This window comes from Microplitis demolitor, chromosome 2, assembly GCF_026212275.2.
Source record: "Microplitis demolitor isolate Queensland-Clemson2020A chromosome 2, iyMicDemo2.1a, whole genome shotgun sequence".
Lineage (NCBI taxonomy): Eukaryota > Metazoa > Arthropoda > Insecta > Hymenoptera > Braconidae > Microplitis > Microplitis demolitor.
Genome location: NC_068546.1, coordinates 1,104,847 through 1,127,829, shown reverse-complemented (window position 1 = coordinate 1,127,829; position 22,983 = coordinate 1,104,847). Strand labels below are relative to the sequence as shown.

Genomic DNA, 22,983 nt, shown 5'->3' with positions numbered 1-22,983 from the left:
AGTTCTGAACATTGCTGAGTTTGCTTTACTACACTCTGTGCTCATTTCTTACCAATGGCAGGCGTGATTTCTTACCACGTGGTGTTAAAATATAGTTTATAGTTACGTTTGTGGTTACGGTCATGGTTATGGTTACGGTTAACTTTACAAAAACAAAAGTAATGAAAAGTTTTAAAAAACTGACCTTAGCAGAGTCTTTAAGATGCGCCATACTGGGATCGTTGATTGGTTTACCGCTAGCAGCTTTGGTAGCGTGAATGAGATCCCCCAATGCCGAAGCAACATCGCGTACTGCGTTGATGAGCATCACCTGTGCTTCGGCATTCTGGCTGCCGAGACTAGCAGCTCCATATTTAACAACTTCTGCAAGCTGGACAATCGTTGAGACGGCATTCTGAGCAGCAACTGCTAGTTGTTCTTGGGAAGAAGCTGCACCGGCAACTAGGGTCTTGGTGTCTTCTACCAGAGCTTTGGCAGTTTTCAAGATATTCTCGCGATGATCAGCAAAAGTGTCACCCTCGTTCTCAGCATGAAGGGTTCCAGCGGTTGCAAACATTATTGTGGTGTCAAGATCACCGATTATACCAGAGACAGTACTGGCAGCGTTGATGCAAGCTTGAGTACCACGTGAGCCAGCTTGTAGAGCTGCAAGCACCTGGGACACGCGTTCGGTAACAATTTTACCGTAGCTTGATACTTCTAGTTGGGCGTATGAGTCTCCTGGTGATAGTTGACAGACTCCTGCTGCGCGAACAATGTCTACGCAAGCACGTCCTAGATCTTGGACACCGTTGCGCAAACGAGCTGACACTTCAGCATTGGCAGCTGCTGCTGATGCTCCAGAAGTGTCACGTGCTAGTTGTGTGTATTTGTGAGAAATGTCTACGGCCAGAGGGCCAAGACGTGCAGCGTCAGTGCTGGATTTCGTTGACATCTCTTGTGCTAATCGTGCTATTTCTTTGGCAGCCTCAACCATGCGTGTCTGATAGTCCACGTAAGAATCGACGCTGTCTGTTGAGATTCTCGTTTCATCTAAACGAACCATAGCACGTGATATTGTCTCAATCAAACCAGTCACTATGCCATGAGATGTTGAAATAGTCTCCAAGGTACACTGTAGTTCTCTTATCGCGTCTTTGGTTGACTCGACGCTGTCATCAACTTCAGCATGCAGCGCTGCTGACTCGGAATTACCACCAGTTTCTTTGGCTACGCAGACTAACTGCAGAGCTGTCTCGGTGACTGTTTTAGTTTGATCCAGCAAGACTGTTTGTTGCTTAGAATTTACCATATTTGAAGCAGCGCCAATAGCTCCAGCGACCAAGGGTTCGCAGCAGCTAGCAATCTGTTGAGCAGCGTAGCCAATATTTTCAGCTTCATATTTAGCAGCCACACGAAGTGGTTCTAGTTTATCTTTAAGCTCATCAGTGCATTGTTCCATCAGTTCAATGAACCCTTCTTGGGAATTTTCTTTACGAGGAACAAGATTCTGAGACACCGCGCTGAGAGTCGCGTTGTCCAGTTCCTTGATCCTAGCGACTAATTTCTCAATTGCGATATCACAGTCTTCATGACCCGGACTCTTGTCTCGTATGGAAGCAACGAGTGTTTTTATTGACTCACTGACATTTTTACTGTGGTGAGCAAGCAGCTGCCAAGTAGGCTCATCTTTAGGACTCGCTTGTAGGCTTTTGGCTGCTTGGACCATCGCACATGCGCCGTCTATGATCGCTTTTTCAGGTCCAGTGATAGTTTCTTGCACATGGGTGACTGTCTTGAGGTACTCGGTACAACCAGCGAATGCACAAAGATTGTCAACGGCATCCAGAAGAGGCTTTGTAGCTTCTGAACATTTCTCACGGTTGGTCTCGGAGTATTCACGATCAAGCGCTTTGATTTCTTTGACCAAATTGGCCGTGGAATTGGCGACGTCCTTAGCAGACTTGACGTAGTGTCTTTTGGCTACTGGGTCATTAGTTCGACTGGATGCGTGTCTACAAGCATTGCAGAGAGCGCTAGTATGTTTAGCAATCATTGTAGCGGCTTCTAGAATCTGTTGTTTAGAACTCGCTGGACTGACCAAACTTTCACAGCCAGTGTGAATAGCTTGGGCAGCGCGAACGAACAGATTTTTGTCGACAATAACTTCCTCCATCTTGACAACTTTACGTCTCAATGTCGGAGTTGTAGCAGCTGTAGTGGCAATTCTCAATTCCTCTGCTGCGCTCTTCAGCTGATCCTGTATCCGCGAATCATGGGGACTACTCGCGCATTGTCTTGCAGCTTCGACCATTTTGGCAGTAGCATCAGCCAGCGTCTTAGCAGCTGCCAGAAGACGTCGCTGCTGCTCGGTATCGGTTTGTCGTTCTGCCTCACCCTTGATGCTCTGTATCAACTGAGCAGTAGCTTGACCAACAATTCTCGCCTGTCTTACCATTTCCCCAGCATCGCCACTTGATGAGAACAATTTTTCCGTTGCAGTGATGATTGTCTCGACAGCGCCTTCATGAATAGTCTCTTTGGCACGTTCTCCAGTTTTTGTAGCCGTGCGAATGTGATTCAGTAGATCATTTAATGTGCGACTTACCTCAGTGGCAGCTGCACTGAGTTCTTTCAAGAGATTGTCGTCATTACAAGTTTCATTGCACACACCGACTAAGTTTTCTACGGCTTTGGTTACCTCGCGTACAGCATTCATCAGTTGTGTTTGGCACGCAGGTGATTGCAGAGTTGGCGCTACAACTTTAGCACAAGCTACCAATTGAGATGTAGCTAAGGCACACTGAGTTGCAGCTGAGATTACGCGATTTTGTGTTTGTGAGTCTTCGCACGTAGCTGCAATATTGCGAGCTTTAAGGACTAAAGCCGCTGTAGTGTTTGCTACGGCTTTTGCTAAAGCCAATAGAGTATCCTGGAGTTCTCGATTCGAATCGTTTTCTTCGCCAATTGTCGTCAATACTTGGTGAGATGCTTCTCCAACACGTGAGGCAGCATTCAGGAGATTCTGTCTCGGCTGAAATTATAAAAGCAACGGTTATTTATTCCAATAGACTCTAGGTATTGAAAGTTTAGTCAGAAAAAGACAATTAGGAAGCAAAGCTTCTTACGTATTGTCCGTATAAAGTTGAAGTTACATAGAAAGGCTGAGAACAATAAATACTGATTTACGAGGCTATTTTTAAGGAGGTTTACTATTAACCCAAGGTTACTCACCTCCTTGGTTTCCGGTTCCGTTGCTTTTAGTAAATCAGAAAATGCAGTGCAGAGTTTACGAGCAGCATCAAGCAAACGATCACCCGAAGTATCGTCTTCCATAAGAGCCGCTATCATTCTCACACCTTTTGTCATTTCTGGAAGGTTAGTAGCTATCGTCGATATTGCCTCCCCTACTGCTGTATGGTCTACCTCTTCCGCGGAACCGGATGTCAATGTTACCACTTGTGCAGTAGCAGCATTCATCTCCGCTATCTGGGTACCGACATTCTGCTTGTGAGTCACCATCGTCTGGGCAATCCATTTCAATGAAGCCGGATCGTTCCCTAATTCAGGCAGCTGAGCTTTTGATGTCAATTCGCTTTCTGCGATGTGAATTATTTCATGGCCCGCAGTTATTGTTGATAATAATGCACGCTGAGGTTCTGATAGCACCGAAGTTACTTTCGTTTGCTGGACCTACGGCAGTTTTTATTCTTATTTGTTGTTTTTTATTTATTTACTATTCAAATTTATAATAGAACACGAAATTGACAGCATTTTTTTTTAAATTTGCAAGAGTTTCGAATCGAAAAAATTTTAAATTCAAAATTTCAAATGTTATTTGTATAAGCCATGATGTACCTACTTTTTGTCCGTAATAGAAGTTGCCTAGCATGAAAAAAAATCCAATTGTATAATTAATCGAAAAAATCATTTAATAACGCGTTTTCAAAATTTTTATTTTTAGTATTAATCATGACTATTTTAAGGCTGCCAACATTTAATTGAAGCTAAGAAACCTTCTACGTTTATTGCTTTTTTTTTTTAATTTTAAAAAATCGAAGGTTTCTTACGAAATCGTGCATATGGTTGTAGGATGGCTAAAAGTGGGAGTTGCCTTATATTACATAACTGAATTATAAAAAGTGTAATCCCAGTTTTAACCAGAGCCGACTTTGTGTTTTGGTTGAGGAAAAAAATCCTTACCATAGGTGGTGCATGTGCAATATTGACTTGTCCGCTGATCGTAGTGTACTGAGCACTCGCCATATGTCCAGTTCCATAAGGTCTCGCTCCTGAAATTTTTTTATCATGCAACGGCTAGTAAATTTAAAACAATAACTTAAAATCTCGAAGATTTAACTTTATAAATATTCCTCTCGGTTTGTCCTCTGTAAAAATTTACTCAACTACATAGAACACACAAAGCGCAATATTTGAATAACATTTTCGTGTAATTTACAGCTTTAAATTAAACGCAGTGCTGTACAAGTGATGACTCAAAATAAAAACGTTTTTAATTTCTATCCTCATCAAGCCAAAAGTTCAAAGTTACTTGTCTATTAACGTAACATAGTTTAACTTTTAAGATTAATGCCGAGTTTAAGATGGTAAACTTTTGGCTTTGATCGATAGTTGCCTAGACATTAGACAATTTTGTAATGTACACGTGATAGATGTGTGATTTTCGTTGCTTACCGTCACCGCCAGCTCTCATGACTGCTGGTATAGCCACTGAAACAGCTTCAACACTTCCTTTTCCCACGTTGTTCGTCTCGTGTTGCATTATTGTTGCTCTGAATAAGTCAAAAATAGTTAACTTTAATGGCTTATCACTAAATTATTGAGCCATTAACTTTAAAAACTGTATTAACTAACGATTTGGTTTGATATTTTTCGCGTTGCATGCGTAGGAACTCTTCCATCTTGCTTACCTTGCGCAACTGATATTGTTAATTGGAAGTTAATTAGAGTAGATTCGATTTATCAGGCTTAAGTGATTTAGAGTAACAAATTGACGCGATAAATGGCGCGTTTATTTTTAAATTCAAGCTGATAGGTCTTTTAAAAAAAAGTACTGGCTCGGAATATTTTAAAAACATTTAATTTAATGAATTTGTAAATCAAAAAGGGGAACTTACTTTAATGGAGAGACACTGTCTTCAACCATAGTCGAGCCTTCGTCGCCTTCGATACCGAAATGATCTTTGGCCTTTTGCTTCTTCAGAATAATGTCGATGTACCCGGCGATAAGTTGTAGAATCTGTTCAGCTTCGGTTGTTTGAACGCTGTAATATTGGTCGGAATAGTCACCAAAATCAAGCGTGAATGTATTTGGCGAGGCGCCCCAGCGTCTTACGGTAGTCAGAGGCCAAGTTTTCAAAATTTCTTTAGTTCTTTCGTCAAGTCTCAGAACCGAGTCTTTCGTGACACCCAAAAGACGGGGCACTAGCTTATTTTTTCCTACCATTTTCTCTTTAACCAGGAAAAATGTCACGCCATACGTGCTGAGTGATCTCGCGGTCTTTGTATAGAGGACTTTAGCATCCAATTCGGATAACCCGATGTGTTTTTTGTGCTCAGCAAATACTTTTTTTTCAATTCCCTTGACTTTAGCATACGATTGCGGTAAAAATTCTTTCAGATCCAAGAATCCGGGCTTGTGTTTGTCCTCTTTGTGGTCGCCGAACTGTATTTGACATTGGATACCAGCAAAAATACAAGCCTTTTCTTGTGTAACTGGATGCGTACCGTCAAGAATAGCGTCACGTGCTTGGACATAGAGTAGCGACAATTGAACTGGATCGCGACTGTCGATATTTTGATCTGAGAAAAAGTATTTACGTCTCAATAAAACAGTTTCCGTTTCATCGATTCCTTGTTCGCGCAACGTTTTGCTGGGATCAACCCAATTCATTTCGTCATCTGTCTTCAACTTTTTTCTCAATTGGTCCATCTTAGCGTCCCGTTCCCCTTTGTCCTCTTTCCGCCGCTTAAGAGTCAGCGTGCCAAAGTTACCTGGCTTTTGATTCTCCGAATCATCATCTAGATACTCACGCACCAGCGAGTACTCATCGTGATTAGTTATTCCGATTTTGGTGCATATGACAACCATCAGATTGGCCACCGGCTGGCTGTCATCCACCAGCAGAGTTTTCAGAGTACCATCCAACATACGAACACGCAGAGTCCGTAGCTTACGACGGTACTCGAGTAAATCTCCATTACGGAGGATATAATAATCTAGATTACGTCCTGGTTCCAACCAGACTCCTTTCTTGGCGTCTTCGTCAGCCAAAAATAGCCCGTAGTCTTTAGCTATCGGGAAGACAAAATCATGTTACCAAGCTCTTTACACTTGACCGTACTTGTAAACTTAATTAGGTAACATGCTAATTACCAATACTAATCTACTTACGTTGTCCCATGTTGGTTGCTTCAGCCAATTTCTCCCTTATAATCCGGCATGCATCAAACACCGAAGTACTCGGATCAAATTGCATCATCTTGGTGGCATTTTTTTCCGGAATGGAAATACGTAGCGATAAAGTCGACATTGTAACTGCCAATTGTGATGTTCTACGCGTACTGAAACCTCCAGAATCCGCAGACTGTAAAGTTTATAAGTTATTAGTAGAGCCAGGATTTTGCTTTGATTTAAAAATAATAATTAATAATTAATTGGATCAAATTTTTGATATTATGGTAAAAATTTTTGCGATAAAAGTTGTTCAGAATTTGATTTTATAAAAAAAATGTCTCTTATAATTTTGTCATAGGACTAATAAGAAAGCCGTAATTTCAAAATTAAGAGTTTGGTAATTATCAAAAATTTGAATCAATCATTATGGATCTTAATTTTGGAATTACGGTGAAAATATTAGTCGTATCCAAAAATTCTTCAAATAAAAGTTGTTCTAAATTTAATTTTATAAAAAAAATGTATTTTCTAATTTTTTTTAGGACCAATATTTTCACCGTAATTTCAAAATTAAGATTTTCATAATTAACAAAAATTTGAATCAATTATTATGAATCTTAATTTTGGAATTACGGTGAAAATATTAGTCGTATCAAAAAATTTTTCGAATAAAAGTGGTTCAAAATTTAATTTTATAAAAAAAATGTCTCTTATAATTTTTTCATAGAACTAATGAGAAAGCCGTAATTTCAAAATTAAGATTTTGGTAATTAACAAAAATTTGAATCAATCATTATGAATCCTAATTTTGGAATTACGGTGAAAATATCGATCGTATAAGAAAATCATATGAGACATTTTTTTTAGAAAATTAAATTTCCTACAACTTTTGTTTGAAAATTTTTCTGATAAAACCAATATTTTCGCCTTAATATCAAACATTTGAGTCATTCATTTCAAAATTGAGGCAAAAATTTTGTCCCTAGTTATTAGTTATCAAGGACGTTAATTAAATAAACTTTTAAAGAGTCTAGACGAATTAAGGTTTTGGTTTTTTTTGTCTATCAAATGTAAGGCAATAAATAAAATTTAACGCAACAAGTCGAAATTGAATCACATTTAATTATTCAATTGGAAATAACCGTTTGCAATAATGAATTTTATTTCGGTTCACGGCATCAGCCTAAGGGAATTAATGCCAATTAAATTTTAACGAGTTTTCCAGCTCGGAATTCGATAAAGTGGAAAATCTTGCGAGACTTTATAGACATGTACACATATATACGTATATATTAAATTGAAAATTAAGAGGAATCGCAGTGGTAACAATGACTTGAAGCCCTGGTAGTTTAAACTTGAATCTATATATCGATCTAGTCGCCGCATATCCAGTGGCTTTACAAGGCACTGAATTCAGTTACGTTGAATTAAGCCAACGGTCTGTTGTACGAGTAAAGAGCATACACAGCTGCATGTCTACGTCTGTATGCAGACATCAGACAAGGGTAATAATAATAAGAGACAAGGCTTCGTTTATTTGCATATTTTTATGAGAATAGAGGGAAATAGTTCCCCGAAATTATGATTTTGTGGCGGCTGAATAGCCAGCTTTCAATTTTAAAAAACGCTGCAGAATTTTTGGCCAAAGCCATCTTTCAAAGTGGATTAATCAGTTAAAGGGATGAAGTGAGTTGATGGACTAATAAAAATAAATAGTTATTGTCGGCAATTAAGCCATTTTTTGTGGCCCCACTTGCAGCGAGGATATGAGATAAAGAATTCGTATGCTCAGGCACGTGCCTGCTGTATCTTATTCACGGACCGTAAATGACTTTACTGTTAGTTGGCCCTCGAATGGGTAAAGACACTTTCATTATCCCTGATATTTGCATAACTATTCCTATAAATTATAAAAATGAATGAATGAAAGTCAGTTATTTGCTCGGACTAAAACTTTTTAATTTACATTGAAGCTGGACAGAAAATTAAAAGATGGCTTTTTTTATTTTTCTGAGGAACGTCGAGGAATTGAAAAGATAATTGCGTAATTATAATAGATGTCGGGGTTGAGAATGGTTTAAATTAAGGGTTAGTTTGTTAAGGGTTTGAATGGGAGGTAAAAAATACGGCAATTATGGTTAAATTTTTTTTCGGTCATTGACTTTAGTCTGCGGTAGCTTGTGAAAGGGAGGTTTCGAAGTAAAAAGGTTGTTCGATGATGACGGGATACAAGAGGGATTGAGAGTGAGGCTGGCACGGTGACATAGGCCATCAGAGGTATAAATTTGGTGCAAGTATCCACGCCAATGGAGAAAGACTACTCTGAAAGTACACCCTTATATTAGGAGTGAGGTTGCCTGGCAACCCCGGCTCTCACTGTGTCAAACTCAAGCACAACCGATCCCCATTTTCTATCCCCTTCAACGAATTTACCTTCATCCACTTTCTCTGCCTCTCACGTTTTATATTATGTATATATAGACATATATAAGTCTGTGTGAGTCTACCTCACTCGATTTTCACGCAATTCCATCCTACTATCACCTTTGCGATCGATTTATCTTTTTTTTACGTTCATGTCTAAAATCACTATTTTTCGCTCCAAAAAACAGATTAATTTTATTTTTTGGTTATTCATTTTTAAATTAATATTTTATCTCTTATTTCTTTCACTGCCAGCCGGTAACCGACCTAATAAACTTTGAAAATTTAACTTTACCAATTTGAACTTTGGAAATTTGAATTTTTGTGAATTTGAACTTTGACGATTTTACTTTACCTTTTTTCTTGGGTTTTGTAAATTTGAATATTTGAAAATTTTATATGTCTACGCCCACAAAACTTGAGAAAAAAGGCAAGTTCAAATTTACCAAAGTTCAAATTGTCAAGTTCAAAGTGTAAAAGTTCAAATTTTTGAAGTTCTTTAGGTATGTAACCCTGCTAGCCACGACTGAAAAGTAACGAAACTGTTCCACCACTTGGAATATTTGAATCTGTATAAAATCAAAAATATAAGAGATACTATTCATATTTTTATTTTATTTAATTTTAGAAAAATGAACTTTTTTAAACAATCAATTATTTTTTCATATTAATCACTTGGATATTTAAAAAATATGAAAAATAATTTTTTCATAGACTTGAAGTCATCATGTAGGCCGCCATGTTTGTCACCTGGAATTTTTAAACCCGTATAAAATACAAACCATAAAAAATACAGCTTCGATTAAAATTTTATTGACTAAAAAATAATTGAATTTAAAAAAATGAATCAGTGAAAATTTAAATTAAAGTAAAAAAAAAAAAAAAACAAATAGTTTTTTTAAAAAAAAAGTGAGGTTAGAATTTCCGACTTTTATTGCCATTACTTCGCAATATTAATGAAAGGACTAATCAGCAGTGGTTTTTTTGTCTATGGTAAAAAAATAAAAAAGGTAATTTATGGTCAGCAAGTCCTCCGGGATAGTGACAAACGTGGAGTGAGATATAAAAAAAAAGTAAGAAAAAATAAAAAAAAAAAAAAAATAAGCTTGTGAGCGAAAACGTTGAGAAGAATAGCCAAGTCAGTGAGATAACACGAGTAATGCGGTATTCTGGTGGGAAATTAAATCACCGGCAGGTTCCGACAGTACCCTCACTAACCCTCTTCATCTGCCCGAAACTTGGATCCTCTGACTCCATGTGACCCAATTCGTATATACAATAACCCCGAGCCCTCCCTCACAACAATTTAATTTATCACCGAAAAATATAAGAACCCAATTATTTAAAAAAGTTAACTCACAAATTTGTATAGCCAACGATGACAACCAAATGGCGATTAATCGAGGCATTGATTGCTCTCACGCTTTTCATCCCCTTCAAGACACCGAGATTATACACGGCTGAATAGGATCAACGAACTAAGGGGGTTTTGTATTACGTCCTTCCCTTTGTGTCCACCTCTCACTCTTATCTGCACCCCATCATTGCAACGATCGATCAAAAATTATTAAATTTTTTAAAAATTCAAATTTTTTTTTTTTCACAAAATCAGACGCAGCAGCTGAGAAAAGTTTGTAAGAGAAAATAGACAGACGACTCACCCCCGTATTTAAACGGTGGCAGCCACCTTTTATCACTGCATTATACTCTAACACTACCCCTCACCTGCCATCTCAACATTATTAAACTTTTTATTTTTACAAACCACAGTCACTATAAATAAACTCATCTCGATTTTTTTATTTAAAAAAATTTATTTGAATAAAAAAAAAAAAAAAAAACGTTTGCTACTCTATCGGGTTTGAATAAAAAGTGACTTGAATTAATATTTATGAACTTGTAATAAGTTTTATCATAAATTAATTACTTCGAGTACTTGTTAATAGCATAATATTTTTTTTTTTATTTACCCATGATCGTTGAATAACTTTATCAGTTTTAACATGACGTTTACGATTAAGACTTCGCGTGTATAAATAATTAATTAAACCAACAAAGCTACAACACGGTTTGAAATACATTTTAAAATAATTAAGAGACGCGGTAAAAATATTTTAAAAAGTTCACAAACATTTTGAGTTGATGATTAAATAAATAAACATGGGATTTTATTTAAAAATTTAAAAAAAATTTAATCACTGGATCATTGCGCGGTTTGGTGGAGAAATAAATATAAAGATCGTAGAGGAGTTGAGATGAGACTGAACTAAACGTGGACTCGCGATGGAGCTCAAACGTTAACTGAGAGTCGGGACCCACCCCTTATTTCCGGGTTTGCGCGACGGTCCAAGGGTGCACGGGGCTCGAAAGAGAAGGGAGGGGAAGGGAGAGGATCATGAGAGCAAGCATGAGTGTAAGAGGGTGGAGGTGAATTTGTGAAATCGCGTCTACTGGGGTCCTACTGTATACACAGTATGTATAGTTGCTGATCCTTGCAGGCACTACTCCTGCGCATTAGTGCCCCAGTAACACGACCTTTGATACCTCCAAATAATATACTACTTAAATTGCCCATTTTTTTTTTTACTCGGAAATTTATATAATTATATTTTTATATTTAAAAAATTATATTTTAAAATGACTCGGAAAGTTAGCTGACGTCTAACAATTTTTTTATTTTTTTAAAAACGCCAGATTTAAAAATTTAAATATTTCAGAAAATTGCACATATAGTTTTTGAAATTTTCTACGTGTGCATTTTTTTAGTTTTTTTTTTTTACTTAATTAAATAGTTGAAAAAAAATTTTTAATTGTGTGCTAAGTTCAGGATCATGAAGTTAGCAGAAAATTAATTTTCAAATTTTTTTTTCACCGAATCGCTTACAAGAAAAAAAAAAAAAACAAAAAATATGCACATGTAGAAAATTAAAAAAACTATATGTGCAATTTTTTCAAATAATTTTTTTTTTATAATTTATCATTTAAAAAAAAATCAAAAAATTATTAGACGCCTGCTGACTTCAGTATCATATTTTAAAATAATTTTCTGAGTTTTTTTCGATAAAAAAATTTGCACTGAAATTGGAAATTTTTAAATTATTTATTTTACTGAATAAATTCAAAGAATTCCAATTTCTATTTTTAGTCAAAAAATGAATTTTTTTTAAAAAAAAATCTATGTAACTAATTCTATTACTACTTTATCTCTCACAAACCTTTTAGATAAATATCTGTATATATATATAGACAACAATCACATTTAAAAAACACTTTGGACATTATTTCGCAGTGTAACATGACCAGAAACGCTGAAATCCGATATAACTATCAGTGGGTTTGAGATTGATAGCGTGACTGGATAACAGTATTTACCCTAATTTCGCGCCATTCCTACTCCCTTCCGTCTCACTCGAGCCTACAACATATCTCAATACTATACTTTATACCCTATTCATCGCACAGCGAAGAAAGTTAAGTAAATGATTACACCACCCCCTACGACTTTTTCCCATTAATTCAATTCAAAGCGCTCTAATAACTAAGACTCCCTACCGTGGAAATTTACACTGGTATTATGATATTCGGTTTCAAGATGTTAAATAGTACTATCAAATATTTCTAACCCTCTAATTGACTACAATCTATCTAATTACCTTTTTTGTCCTTGCCCCCATGATAACATCCCCCAAATTGATACCGTACAAACAAGATCCTTATTAACGACAATTGACTGTAATTTACAGCCTTAAATTTACCCCTATATCTGATAAGAAACTTAAATTACACCCCGGCTTAATTTATAACACAAATTATTATTATTTTATCCGACTTACCAATTTTTCATGCTGATTTCTGCTTCACGATCTTCTCAATTATATTTTTTTTCTCCGATAAACTTTACGTGGGACGAAACGGGGACGGAGTTAAGGACAGAGGTAAAAAATAAATTTAAAATAAAAATCAAGGCACGAAAATTTCGGGTCTGGTAAAAATATATATGTGTATATGTATATCTACGTAAAAAGGCACAATGTGGGACGGTTTTTTGATCTTTTATCCGGTGACAAAAAATCTAAAGGCTACTGGGTGACGGTAAATGAATTTTAAAATAACGCGGGAAAATTCAAAATTTTAAATTTTAAAGAACTGAATTTACGGAGAAACGTGGTAACAGTAAATGAAAAAAAAGCACAAAGGAATTTAATAATTTTTGGCACCAACTTTAAATAATTGGACGGCTGTAATAAGGCACAATGATTGCGACAACCGATTTCAAATAATTTAACAATCGAGGCACGTAATAAAATAAATATAAAAGGCGATGGATAAATAATGGACAAGGGGATGAAACTTAAGGCACTGCAAGTCGGTCGGATGTTAATTGTGTTAAAGAATGATGTGAAGAAAAAAAAAATATATATGTATATATTTATCGAAAACGGACAAAAGGGTGAAAGAGGGTAGAGAGAACGAGGATGTTACCCCGACGGCTGTCGCCAAAGAAGTGATGCGTCTGTGGCCTAGCGCGCGGTACCCAGCCGACGTTTGTCCTATTTGCGCGCGCAGAATCCACCCTCATTGGTCCATCCACCCACCCCCGAAATTCTACACTACGACAGATGAAAATAATAAATGTGAAATACTAACGCGCTTTTAAACCCCCTCTTCGATACGTCTTTTAATCCCCCACTTTAATCCCTCATGAGGATTGTCCCGCAGGATCTTACTCTACAACCCTAACTTAGATGCATCTAAAGACAACCATGTAGATTTACTTGCAAGTGATCCTGTGGTCAATCTTGCACTTTTTAACCTGGAGTCTCTTTTACGGCTTAAATTTGATACAAAAATCTTCTTTTCCATAAAATCAACATCGAAAAAAAATTTCAGCCCGATACTCGAAAAAATCTCAGTGGGCAGAAACGAACTTCGTTTCTTGGGAAGAAAAAAATTTTTCTGCTCTGCGGGAAGAATGGCGCAGAAATTTTGCCTCTAAACAGGGCAGACATTAAGACTTTCGATGCATTTATGGTTGAAAATTTTATGTGACAGAATGAAATACAATTTCAGACTGCGCGTGATCTCAGACAACTTCACCCTAGTCTAAAATCATCTTGTTTAGTGCCTTGTCACACAATATACTATTAAATACACATATTTTATAATATAGAATGACCTAAAGTCTGAAAATTGCGACATATTTTATAAGTTTTTGGTTCTAAGCGGTAGGTTCGTGGTTCGAATCCACTGCTAGTTTTTTTTTATGTAAAATTAATTTAATTAATGGTACATAATGTGAAAGTTTAGATAGCAGTATAAAGTGTAGCTTCAATTGAGATAAATGTGTTTGTAATAATAATTTAAAACCGATGTGGAGAGTAAACTGTAGAGTACTTAATAAAATTATCAATGATGCGCTATGTCGAGTAAAAAGTGGGTTTTAATAAGAGAAATGGATTTTTAGTAGATGTAGTCCAACAGCCAATCAGAATAACCCAGACTATTTGGCGCCAATCGTACAAGCCAGAACTGCTATCGTAACTTTACTTTGAACATCAAACATTTAGCGTTTTTATTTTATGAACTTTAAAATAAAAACGAAAAAGAAAATAAAGATTTTCTTTTGAGGAATTTTTTATAAAGACCAATAAGTTTTCCAGATGAATTTTCTTCCGTAACCGTTGATTCGAAACCTCAGTTTTCGGAATAAGGCTTAATACTTTTTTTCAATAGTGATAAAATAAAAGCCACGATCACAATATTCTGGGCGGATTCTCAGATAAATCTCCGGACAATGTCTAAAATCGATTTATCCAATTTCCAATTGAACATGGTGTCCAAGTTCCGGGTGTAAATCGCCGACAACTACACCAGCAACTCATTTGTTTGATTATGAGGATTATTTACTTTATACAAAAAAGTATTTTCTCATGTGTGGGGGAATGTTACAGTCACATAACACATTTGAATAGTACTTGTGATTAATCGAGTCGATAAGTTCTAACAGTTTGATTGACACTAAAACTGATAAGCTGTTTCGGCCCTAAATCGAAAAAGCTAAAATATTAAAAACCTAAGCTATAGCTTTTTTTTTTTTTTTTCATTTTGTATAAAAGTCTAATATTATTTAGTAAAACATAAATTTTGGATTTGCCGTATTGGTAAAAAGTCGTAGGAAAAAATTTTCTTAATCCGCCTCCTGGAGTTACCCTCACGTTATTTTCTGTTACCGGGTTGGACACTCGCCCCAGTCATATATATATACAAGCATCCGGTCGAAAGTGCTGCATAAATAGCCCGTACATCTCAATTCACCCCCTGTAGTGGCCATCGCCTTACACGTCGTGGTTCTGAGTGACAACCAGCCGAGCGAGCCTAGCCTACCCTTCTTACTCTTCTTTGGCTTCAAGTCTTGTTCATTTTCCGAAATAATTTTCACCCCCTATTTGAAAATTATCATCGTCATCATCACCACCTATGGTTTTTTATTTATCCTCATAGTCGCTTGCTTTTCTCACCACTGGAGTCAACATTAATAGCCCTTTATTTATATTTTTAAACTTTCAAATACTTGTCTAAATTTATATACGATTATTTTTATCATCACTTGACATAAATACTAAAAATATAAATTACTAAAATTTATCGTAACTCTGACCGGCAGATGTAAAAGTTCTGATGACAACAGATGTCTGGTTGATTTCGATTATCGATAACCGTGCAATCAAAGAGGGTGTCATTGCGGATGACCATACACGATATCAGACTTTTGACGGGAGTGAATAACCAATAGGTGAATTTTTCTGCTTCTTAATTCAAAGATTTAGTGACCGCACGTTAAATTACACAAGATTTTATCTTAGAAACCACAACTTTGACGTTTATCGCACTCGATTTATCAAGTTTTCACATTTTTACTCATGATTAAATATTTATATTACATCAGCTTTGACTTTGTTCGTTTTTTCGTCTGGTGAATTTAAAACCCCAAAGCCGTTTAAAAGCCCGCAGCTCTGGGATCTCGAATAATACGAAGGAGGCTTAGAAAATGTCTGAACAATACCAAGAAATTTTTTACCCGACCCTTTTATATATATATATATATATATATATATATATATATATATATATATATATATATGTAAACTCTCTTTCTAGAGTTGATGCGCACTCATCATCGCGTGCCTATTCAAATTTTACGGGCCATATTTGTCGCAATTAAGTGTTATGTTTAGAAGTCTACGGTGCGGAACTATTTCGATATTAGGTGTCATATATATTTATATATATATACATATATGGAGTGCATTGAATTCAGAAAACGAAGGATGCTAAGATACTTAAATGTCTTAGGGTGAAAAGATTTTACGACAACGTCCTTCCCGAAAACCACTTTCGGATTTCTTCGCGTAATTTTATATATGACTCATGCAATTATTTTATTATATATATATATATATATATATATATATATATATGTATATTTCTTTTTTATTTTATGTCATCAATCAAATGATTAAATTTTCTTGTTTTATTGTGATATTTAAATATTTACACTGTAAAAAATTTTTGAATCGAACTCGTTAGAGATAGGCGATATACATCGATGTTTTTTTCGGAAAAAATCGATGTTCGATATAATATAATAAACTATCAACATCGAAATAAATTTTTGCTAGAAATTTAAATAGCGCGCTACGCGCGAACCTTAATTTCAACCAATAAAGAATCGTGTCCAATTTTTTTTGCAAGTTTCGACTATTGACTAACTTCAAGTTTCAATGCATTTTTATTTGAAGGATTTTGAAAGTTTTTGATTATTGAAAACCTATAAATTAGTAATTATTGATGATTAGATTATAATTAGTAATAATTTAAAATTATTTCTTTTTTATGTAACATTTAGTTGTAACTATAACTTTTTCGAATTTTCGCGCCCATTTTTAACATCGATGTCTACAATCGATGTTTTGATGTTTTTGTCAGAACATCGACGGTTCGATGGTGAAAAATTTCGAAAATCGATAGTCCAATGTCGATTTTTTTTGCTATACCGGTCATCTCTAGAACCCGGCTTCGGAGTGATATTTATTTCGAAAATAAGTTTATGTTAATATCAAAATTTCAAGTCAGAGTGAATACAGATTGAAATGAAGTTCAGATCAATCTGAAATTATTCCGCTGAAAAAACTCCATATTTACTTCATATACGTTGTTATTTTTGTTTTAAACTCCGTAATTCCGAGTAAATTTTTATATAAATAAAATCCATATAATCACTTACGATTTTTTTAGATAAATATATGAAGAACTTACTTAAAAAAAATTTTATGACACTCAGTTCCAGAATCCGTTCGTTTCTAATCGATCGTTTGTGGTGGATCTGAAAAAAAAAATTTTTAATTATAAATAATTATTTAAATACTCGAATATTATTATTGCGAATTGAGGGAGAGGGGATATCTTGAGAGCATTTAATTGAACCGGGTTTAACTGGATTTACGATTGATATAAACGTTCAGCATCCAAAGTACGTGTCTAACGAGCCCATTACAAGATTATGTATTATCAAGTTTTATTATCTCTTTTTATACTCGCGTTAATAATAAAAAAAAAATAATAATAATAAATAAATAAAAAATATAATAACTTGATATGACGGAGACGTTAAAATATTTATTGTTAAAAAGAGCCGGTTTGCCAAAGAATTGTATAAGTTGTTGGTAAAAAAAGTAGAAAAAGGTTACTGAGGTTAAGGGAGCGCGAGCGAGAAATTACAGGTACGTGTATTCAGTGTCGTTGAAGCGTTCCAACGGAAGAGAAGTGTAAGATAGTGGGTGTAGTGGGTTTAAGTAGGGCGTGGAAAAAGGACCAGAGAGGACAGGGACAGGATCTGAGGCGCCAAAGCGTCGTGGCGCCACCCCCGGCGCCCGTCACATTGCCGCCATACTCATCCTCCTATAGAAAATTCAACCCCCTTTTAACCACCCTCATCTCTTTATCCATCTGTCCTTGTCTTATTCATCATACATTTTATCCTCCCGATTCTCGGTCATTGCGTGTCGGTCTCAGTGTTAGATTTATCAAAAAAAAAAAAAAAAGCGATATACTGTAAAACATCGGGAGTCAATTCGGATTTTACATCAATCTGAGTTCACTCTGTCACTCGGAGTTCTGAAGTTTAAAAAAAAATCACTTCGCGTACGGAGTAAATGGGGAGTTTGTTTTTTCGTCGGAGTGATCTGGATTTTATTTCAATCCGGATTTAGCTCACGTTCGCTCTGCAAATTTTTTACAGTGTAACCGCTACTTTTTTTCATTTAGATAATTATAATTTATATTAAAGACTAAAGACTTTTTTTTTTGACAATAATTATTGTGGTTAATATAAAATATGAAATTTTAGTTTTTACGCACATGAGGAAAAAAAATATTTTTAATAATAAGTAGGGGTGCAACATAATTCGAAGTCATAAATTTTAGGTGTGAAATTGAATTTTCATAATCGATTTGAAAGTCGAATCGAAAAATTAGAGTTTTTGAATAATTGGAAATTTGAAAATTTTTGAATAATTCGAATTTCAGTTGTTTTTTTTTTTTTTTTTTTTTTTTTTTTTTTACCCAGGTAGCATACTTGCCTTTGTGATATCTATAAAATATCAGTTTTTAAGCAACTTTTTGACTTGTCGATAAGGCATCAATATGTTGACAAAACGATCAGAAATTTATGTCATTGAAAAAATTCTTACTTAAGAGACAACACAAGTGACGACAAAAAGAAAATTACAAATAGTCGTAAAATAAGTCATCTAAACGACTTTTCAATTGACATGAGACAGAAAAAACAACACAACTCGTCTCTGTTTCCGGAACCAACATTTGCATGTCGTATTCATACATAAGACAAAAAAAAATTTGTCTTGTCCTTTTAAAAGACATCTTTAAGACATCTTAAAGTTGACTCTGTGCTACTTGGGTATTTCTGAGCTATTCGAATAATTTAAATTTTCATAATGTTCGAAAAATTTGAAATATTCGATTTTTTCATAAATTTCCATAATATTCAAATTTTTCATAAGTTTTAGTCCGAATATTTCGTAAATTTCCAAATTATTTGAAATATTTGAATTTTCATGTTCAAAAGTTCAGAATATTTGAATTTTCAAAAAGTTTGATTTTTTCATGAATTTCCAAATTATTCGTAAGTTATTTCTCAAGTTAGATCAAAATTTTACACTTAAAATTTGATCGAATATTTTAAAACTGATCAATAATTCAAAAATTTACAAATAACCCAATAATTTACGAATAATTCGAATTTCAAATCGAATAGTGATATTTGATTCGAACAGTATTCGCACCCTAGTAAGTAATAAGTTGTACAAATAAAGTATAAAAAAAAGTTATTATTATTATACTTTATTTGTAAGCGAAGGAAAATATTACAGAATTATGTGAAAAATAATTTTATTTTTCGTGTAAGTTTTATATATATATATATATATATATATATAATCCATTAGACGCGTTGTAATCCAAAACTGTACAAACAAGGGTGGTCTTAGATTAAACGTGGTGAATGAATAGACCAAGGGATATGATCTTTACTAAAAGCTTGCATCAATAACAATCTTAAATTTCAAGACAGGTAACCAATATAATCCTATAGTATTTACTCAAACTATTACTTTTTATTATAATAAATAACATATTCAAATTTCGATAAATAAATTTCAAACGGTTTTTGACTCTAAGCTACTCGGGGACATTTTACAGGGGCAGAGGTCGATAACTGGCGCCCAAAATTTTTTTTCAAAGGGGGGAGGAGCTACTGAGACACCATGAGACACTTTGGGCCATATAAAAATTCTTAGAAAATTTTAAGTCAAAATCCTGAGGATTTATTATTTTTTATGGGGTGTAAATTTTTTTTACTGCCTTCTAGTCATTAAAGTTTTTAAAAAAATAATAATTTATAAAGTTTCCCGGTTAAATTTAAAAAATAAGTGAAAAATTATTAATTGCTTCCAGATGGTCGCTAATTTTCTCATAAATCTTTTGAAGTAAAATTTAAGACCGCTCTCGAAAATTTATTTATTTGCTAAAAAGTATTGAAATTTTTGAAAAATTTCCAAAATTAATATCAGAAAATAATAATAAAAAAAAAAAGCACTCAGCCTGACATTGTCCACGATTGTTTTCCATCAGCCAGAAGGACATCTCAATTCAATCACCAACAAAGCTGAGGACGTCAAAAGAGACAAGGGAAAAAAGAAAAAGAGCTTTGTTAATGCATCTATATAAAGTTACTATTTATACATAACGTCTTATCCGCATCACAAATAAACGACTTGCAAAAAAAAAAAAGGAAAATATGACGTAATTTTTTTTACATAATATGCCTGCAATTGATTGACTCCTTAAAATAGGGTCATTTTTTTTTTTTTTCTTAAAGGACTGGGCAAAAAATCTATAATACATATATATATATATATATATATATATATATATATTCTTTATCTTGTGGGTTAATTTTTAAAATAAAAAAAGGGTAAATGTATATCCATTGAATATAATTTATTGTGTACAGATCATCATATTTGTAATGACAGTGTAACGAAGCGTATTTGTTTCCTTTGAGGAAATGAGACTGTATCACATAGTCTACCTCTACATCATTATATGAATGTCCATATATATATATATATATATATATATATATATATATATAACTACCCTGGTATGTTGACTACAGACTTTAGACTACAGACTACACTAGGACTTGAGGTATTATATATATGTATATATATATACAAGACACAACAAGACGTGACAGTATTATAGTATAAGTATATATATACATATACATATGTATATGGATGATTGCATGGAATTGCTTTGAATTTCATCCCCTTTGAAAGAGGTACGCTGACCAGAGTCATAGGGGCGAGTTTCGGAAAATGAGTTACCCGAAATACCCAACCACCAATCATGAGTCTCTGCATCAAGCAGTACCTATTAAATGCACACCTAAAAATATTATTGTTTTTTTTATAATTTAAAAATTTTGTATTAAATTATAGATTCAATTTGAAAATTTTTTTTTAAATTTAGATTTTTTGTGTCTGATTTCAGTCTGTCACTAGATTCACATTTAGTTGTCGCAAATTTTTTTAATAAATTAATAATCGCGGGTTAGGTGACGCGGGAATTTCAAAAAAAAAAAAAAAAAAAAAAAAAAATTATTTATTTCATACTGAACTTTTTACTTTTTCTTTGAATTTCAAAAAAAAAAAAAAATAATTTTTGATTGACTTAATTTTCTTTTAATTTTTGAGTATGGGATAGTTTCAAAAAATGATTTTTTATATTTTTATCTAAAACATAACAAGTGACTCGCGCAAACTTAATTTTACGAGATAATGATTTGTTTTAAAATTTAAAATTAGGCGCGAAAAAAAAAAGTATTTGAAATATAATGTTTGTCAGCCCACTTTGTATTTTAACTCACTGGTTATTAATATTTATTTGTACATGATGCAAACAAGTGATGCATCTTAATCTAACAACCCTATTAATATAACAATAAGTATAATATGAGTAATATGAACAATAATGTCAGCTTAAGGTCATTAAAATAAATAGTTTACTCCAAGCACAATTACTAATGCCCATATTAAATATATATGATGCGTAATTGTTGAACATGACTTAATCGAAGCTATTACGCTATTACAATATTACACATTGCGATTTCTTATTCATAAAAAAATTTACCGCCTAGTTTTAAAATCCAAAATAAAAATAATTTCGCGATTAAAAATTCGGTTTTAGTAGTGAAAGTAAATAAAAAAAATATATGACTATGTTATATGTATACACAACATGTCTATTTATATATTACAGAGACCGGAATTTGACTTTCCGTTTGGCAGCTTAACCGGACATCACGTCCTTGCTTTTTTTTCTTCCGGGAAAATGTTTAACCAACAAAATATGATAAATAATATATAAAAACAATGTTGTCACTTGATATTTAAATTATTTTTTTTTTTAATTAATTATTTTATTGAAAGGTCATATGGTAATTTTGAAATTTAAATATTCACGTCTGTTATTTACATGAATTTAGTATTGACGTAACATGCTCGCCTTCGTTCTTTCAAAAATCCCGCCATTATCGCAGTCGACCAATCGACAACCGAATAAAATAGCCACAGAAGTGACGTAAAACGATCCGACATCCGGTCATCAAGTTTAGAAGAATATTTACGCTTTGAAATTTCAAAAATTTATTATGTGTTATTTTTTATAGACATAAAAAAAATTTCTTATACTTTTTTATGGGATTTTTTTTTCTCTACAACTTTTGTTTGAAAATTTTTTACAAATTTTTTGTTTATGAAATATTTGCGAAAAATCTGTTTTTGGGTGTTTTTATTTTTTTTTTTCATTAACCTCTGAAGTGAGTTTTTTATTTAAGGGGGGGGGGGCATGATAGACCTTAAACCAAATTTGCACCAATTTTTGAAAAATATCTTTCATTTCGGAATTTTGACTGGAGGAAATTTTGAATTTAAAAAAAAATTTAATTAAGTTTAATACTTTTTATGGGGGCATATATATGTATATATTTTAGTACATGGGCGGGTTAAATGCTGGTGGACACGAGACATTTATTTGTATAAATGGAGTAGTTAATTTTATTAAAATTAATGAGTATATTTTAAATATCGTTAATTAGCTGGTGGCTAGTAGTTGCGTTATTAATAGTAGTCGTGGTAGTGATAGTGATACTGATAGTGATAGTGATGGTAGTAGTCAGTAGTCAGTAGACTAGTGGAAGCAAAACGTCGACGATAATAATCAGTACTGCGTCTGAGTGCTTCGCGTGTAATTAGATTAAGCTGTCGAGAGTTTCCACGAAGGGGAGTAGAATATACTGGCGTTCTCTTACACACATGCAAGCTCCTTAAACCCAATAGCTATGTCTTGACATATATGCATATATATTTATAGGTGTGGGCGAATTATTATTTTTTTTTTTAATGTTAATAGAAGTTTATTTATTTATTTTTTTGGAGCAGAAAATATTTTATTTATTTTGGAGCATATTTTTCAAAAAAATTAAATTTTAATTTTAATTATTGGCTAGATATTTT

At 33.8% G+C, this 22,983-nt stretch overlaps 1 protein-coding gene across 2 annotated transcripts in view; it reads right to left on the bottom strand.

Annotated features, from left to right (window-relative positions):
• LOC103580400 (talin-2) overlaps positions 1 to 22,983 on the bottom strand; it is a 32,401-nt gene that overhangs the window by 7,300 nt on the left and 2,118 nt on the right. For both annotated transcript variants that reach the window (XM_014445185.2, XM_008562130.3), the window contains exons 2-8: positions 17,138 to 17,204; positions 6,395 to 6,587; positions 5,118 to 6,294; positions 4,675 to 4,772; positions 4,183 to 4,271; positions 3,214 to 3,672; positions 185 to 3,013 (exon numbers count right to left, since the gene is read on the bottom strand). In XM_014445185.2, the coding sequence (XP_014300671.1) occupies positions 185 to 3,013; positions 3,214 to 3,672; positions 4,183 to 4,271; positions 4,675 to 4,772; positions 5,118 to 6,294; positions 6,395 to 6,533 (4,791 nt within the window). In that variant the 5' untranslated portion in view covers positions 6,534 to 6,587; positions 17,138 to 17,204. The remainder of the gene's footprint in view (positions 1 to 184; positions 3,014 to 3,213; positions 3,673 to 4,182; positions 4,272 to 4,674; positions 4,773 to 5,117; positions 6,295 to 6,394; positions 6,588 to 17,137; positions 17,205 to 22,983) is intronic.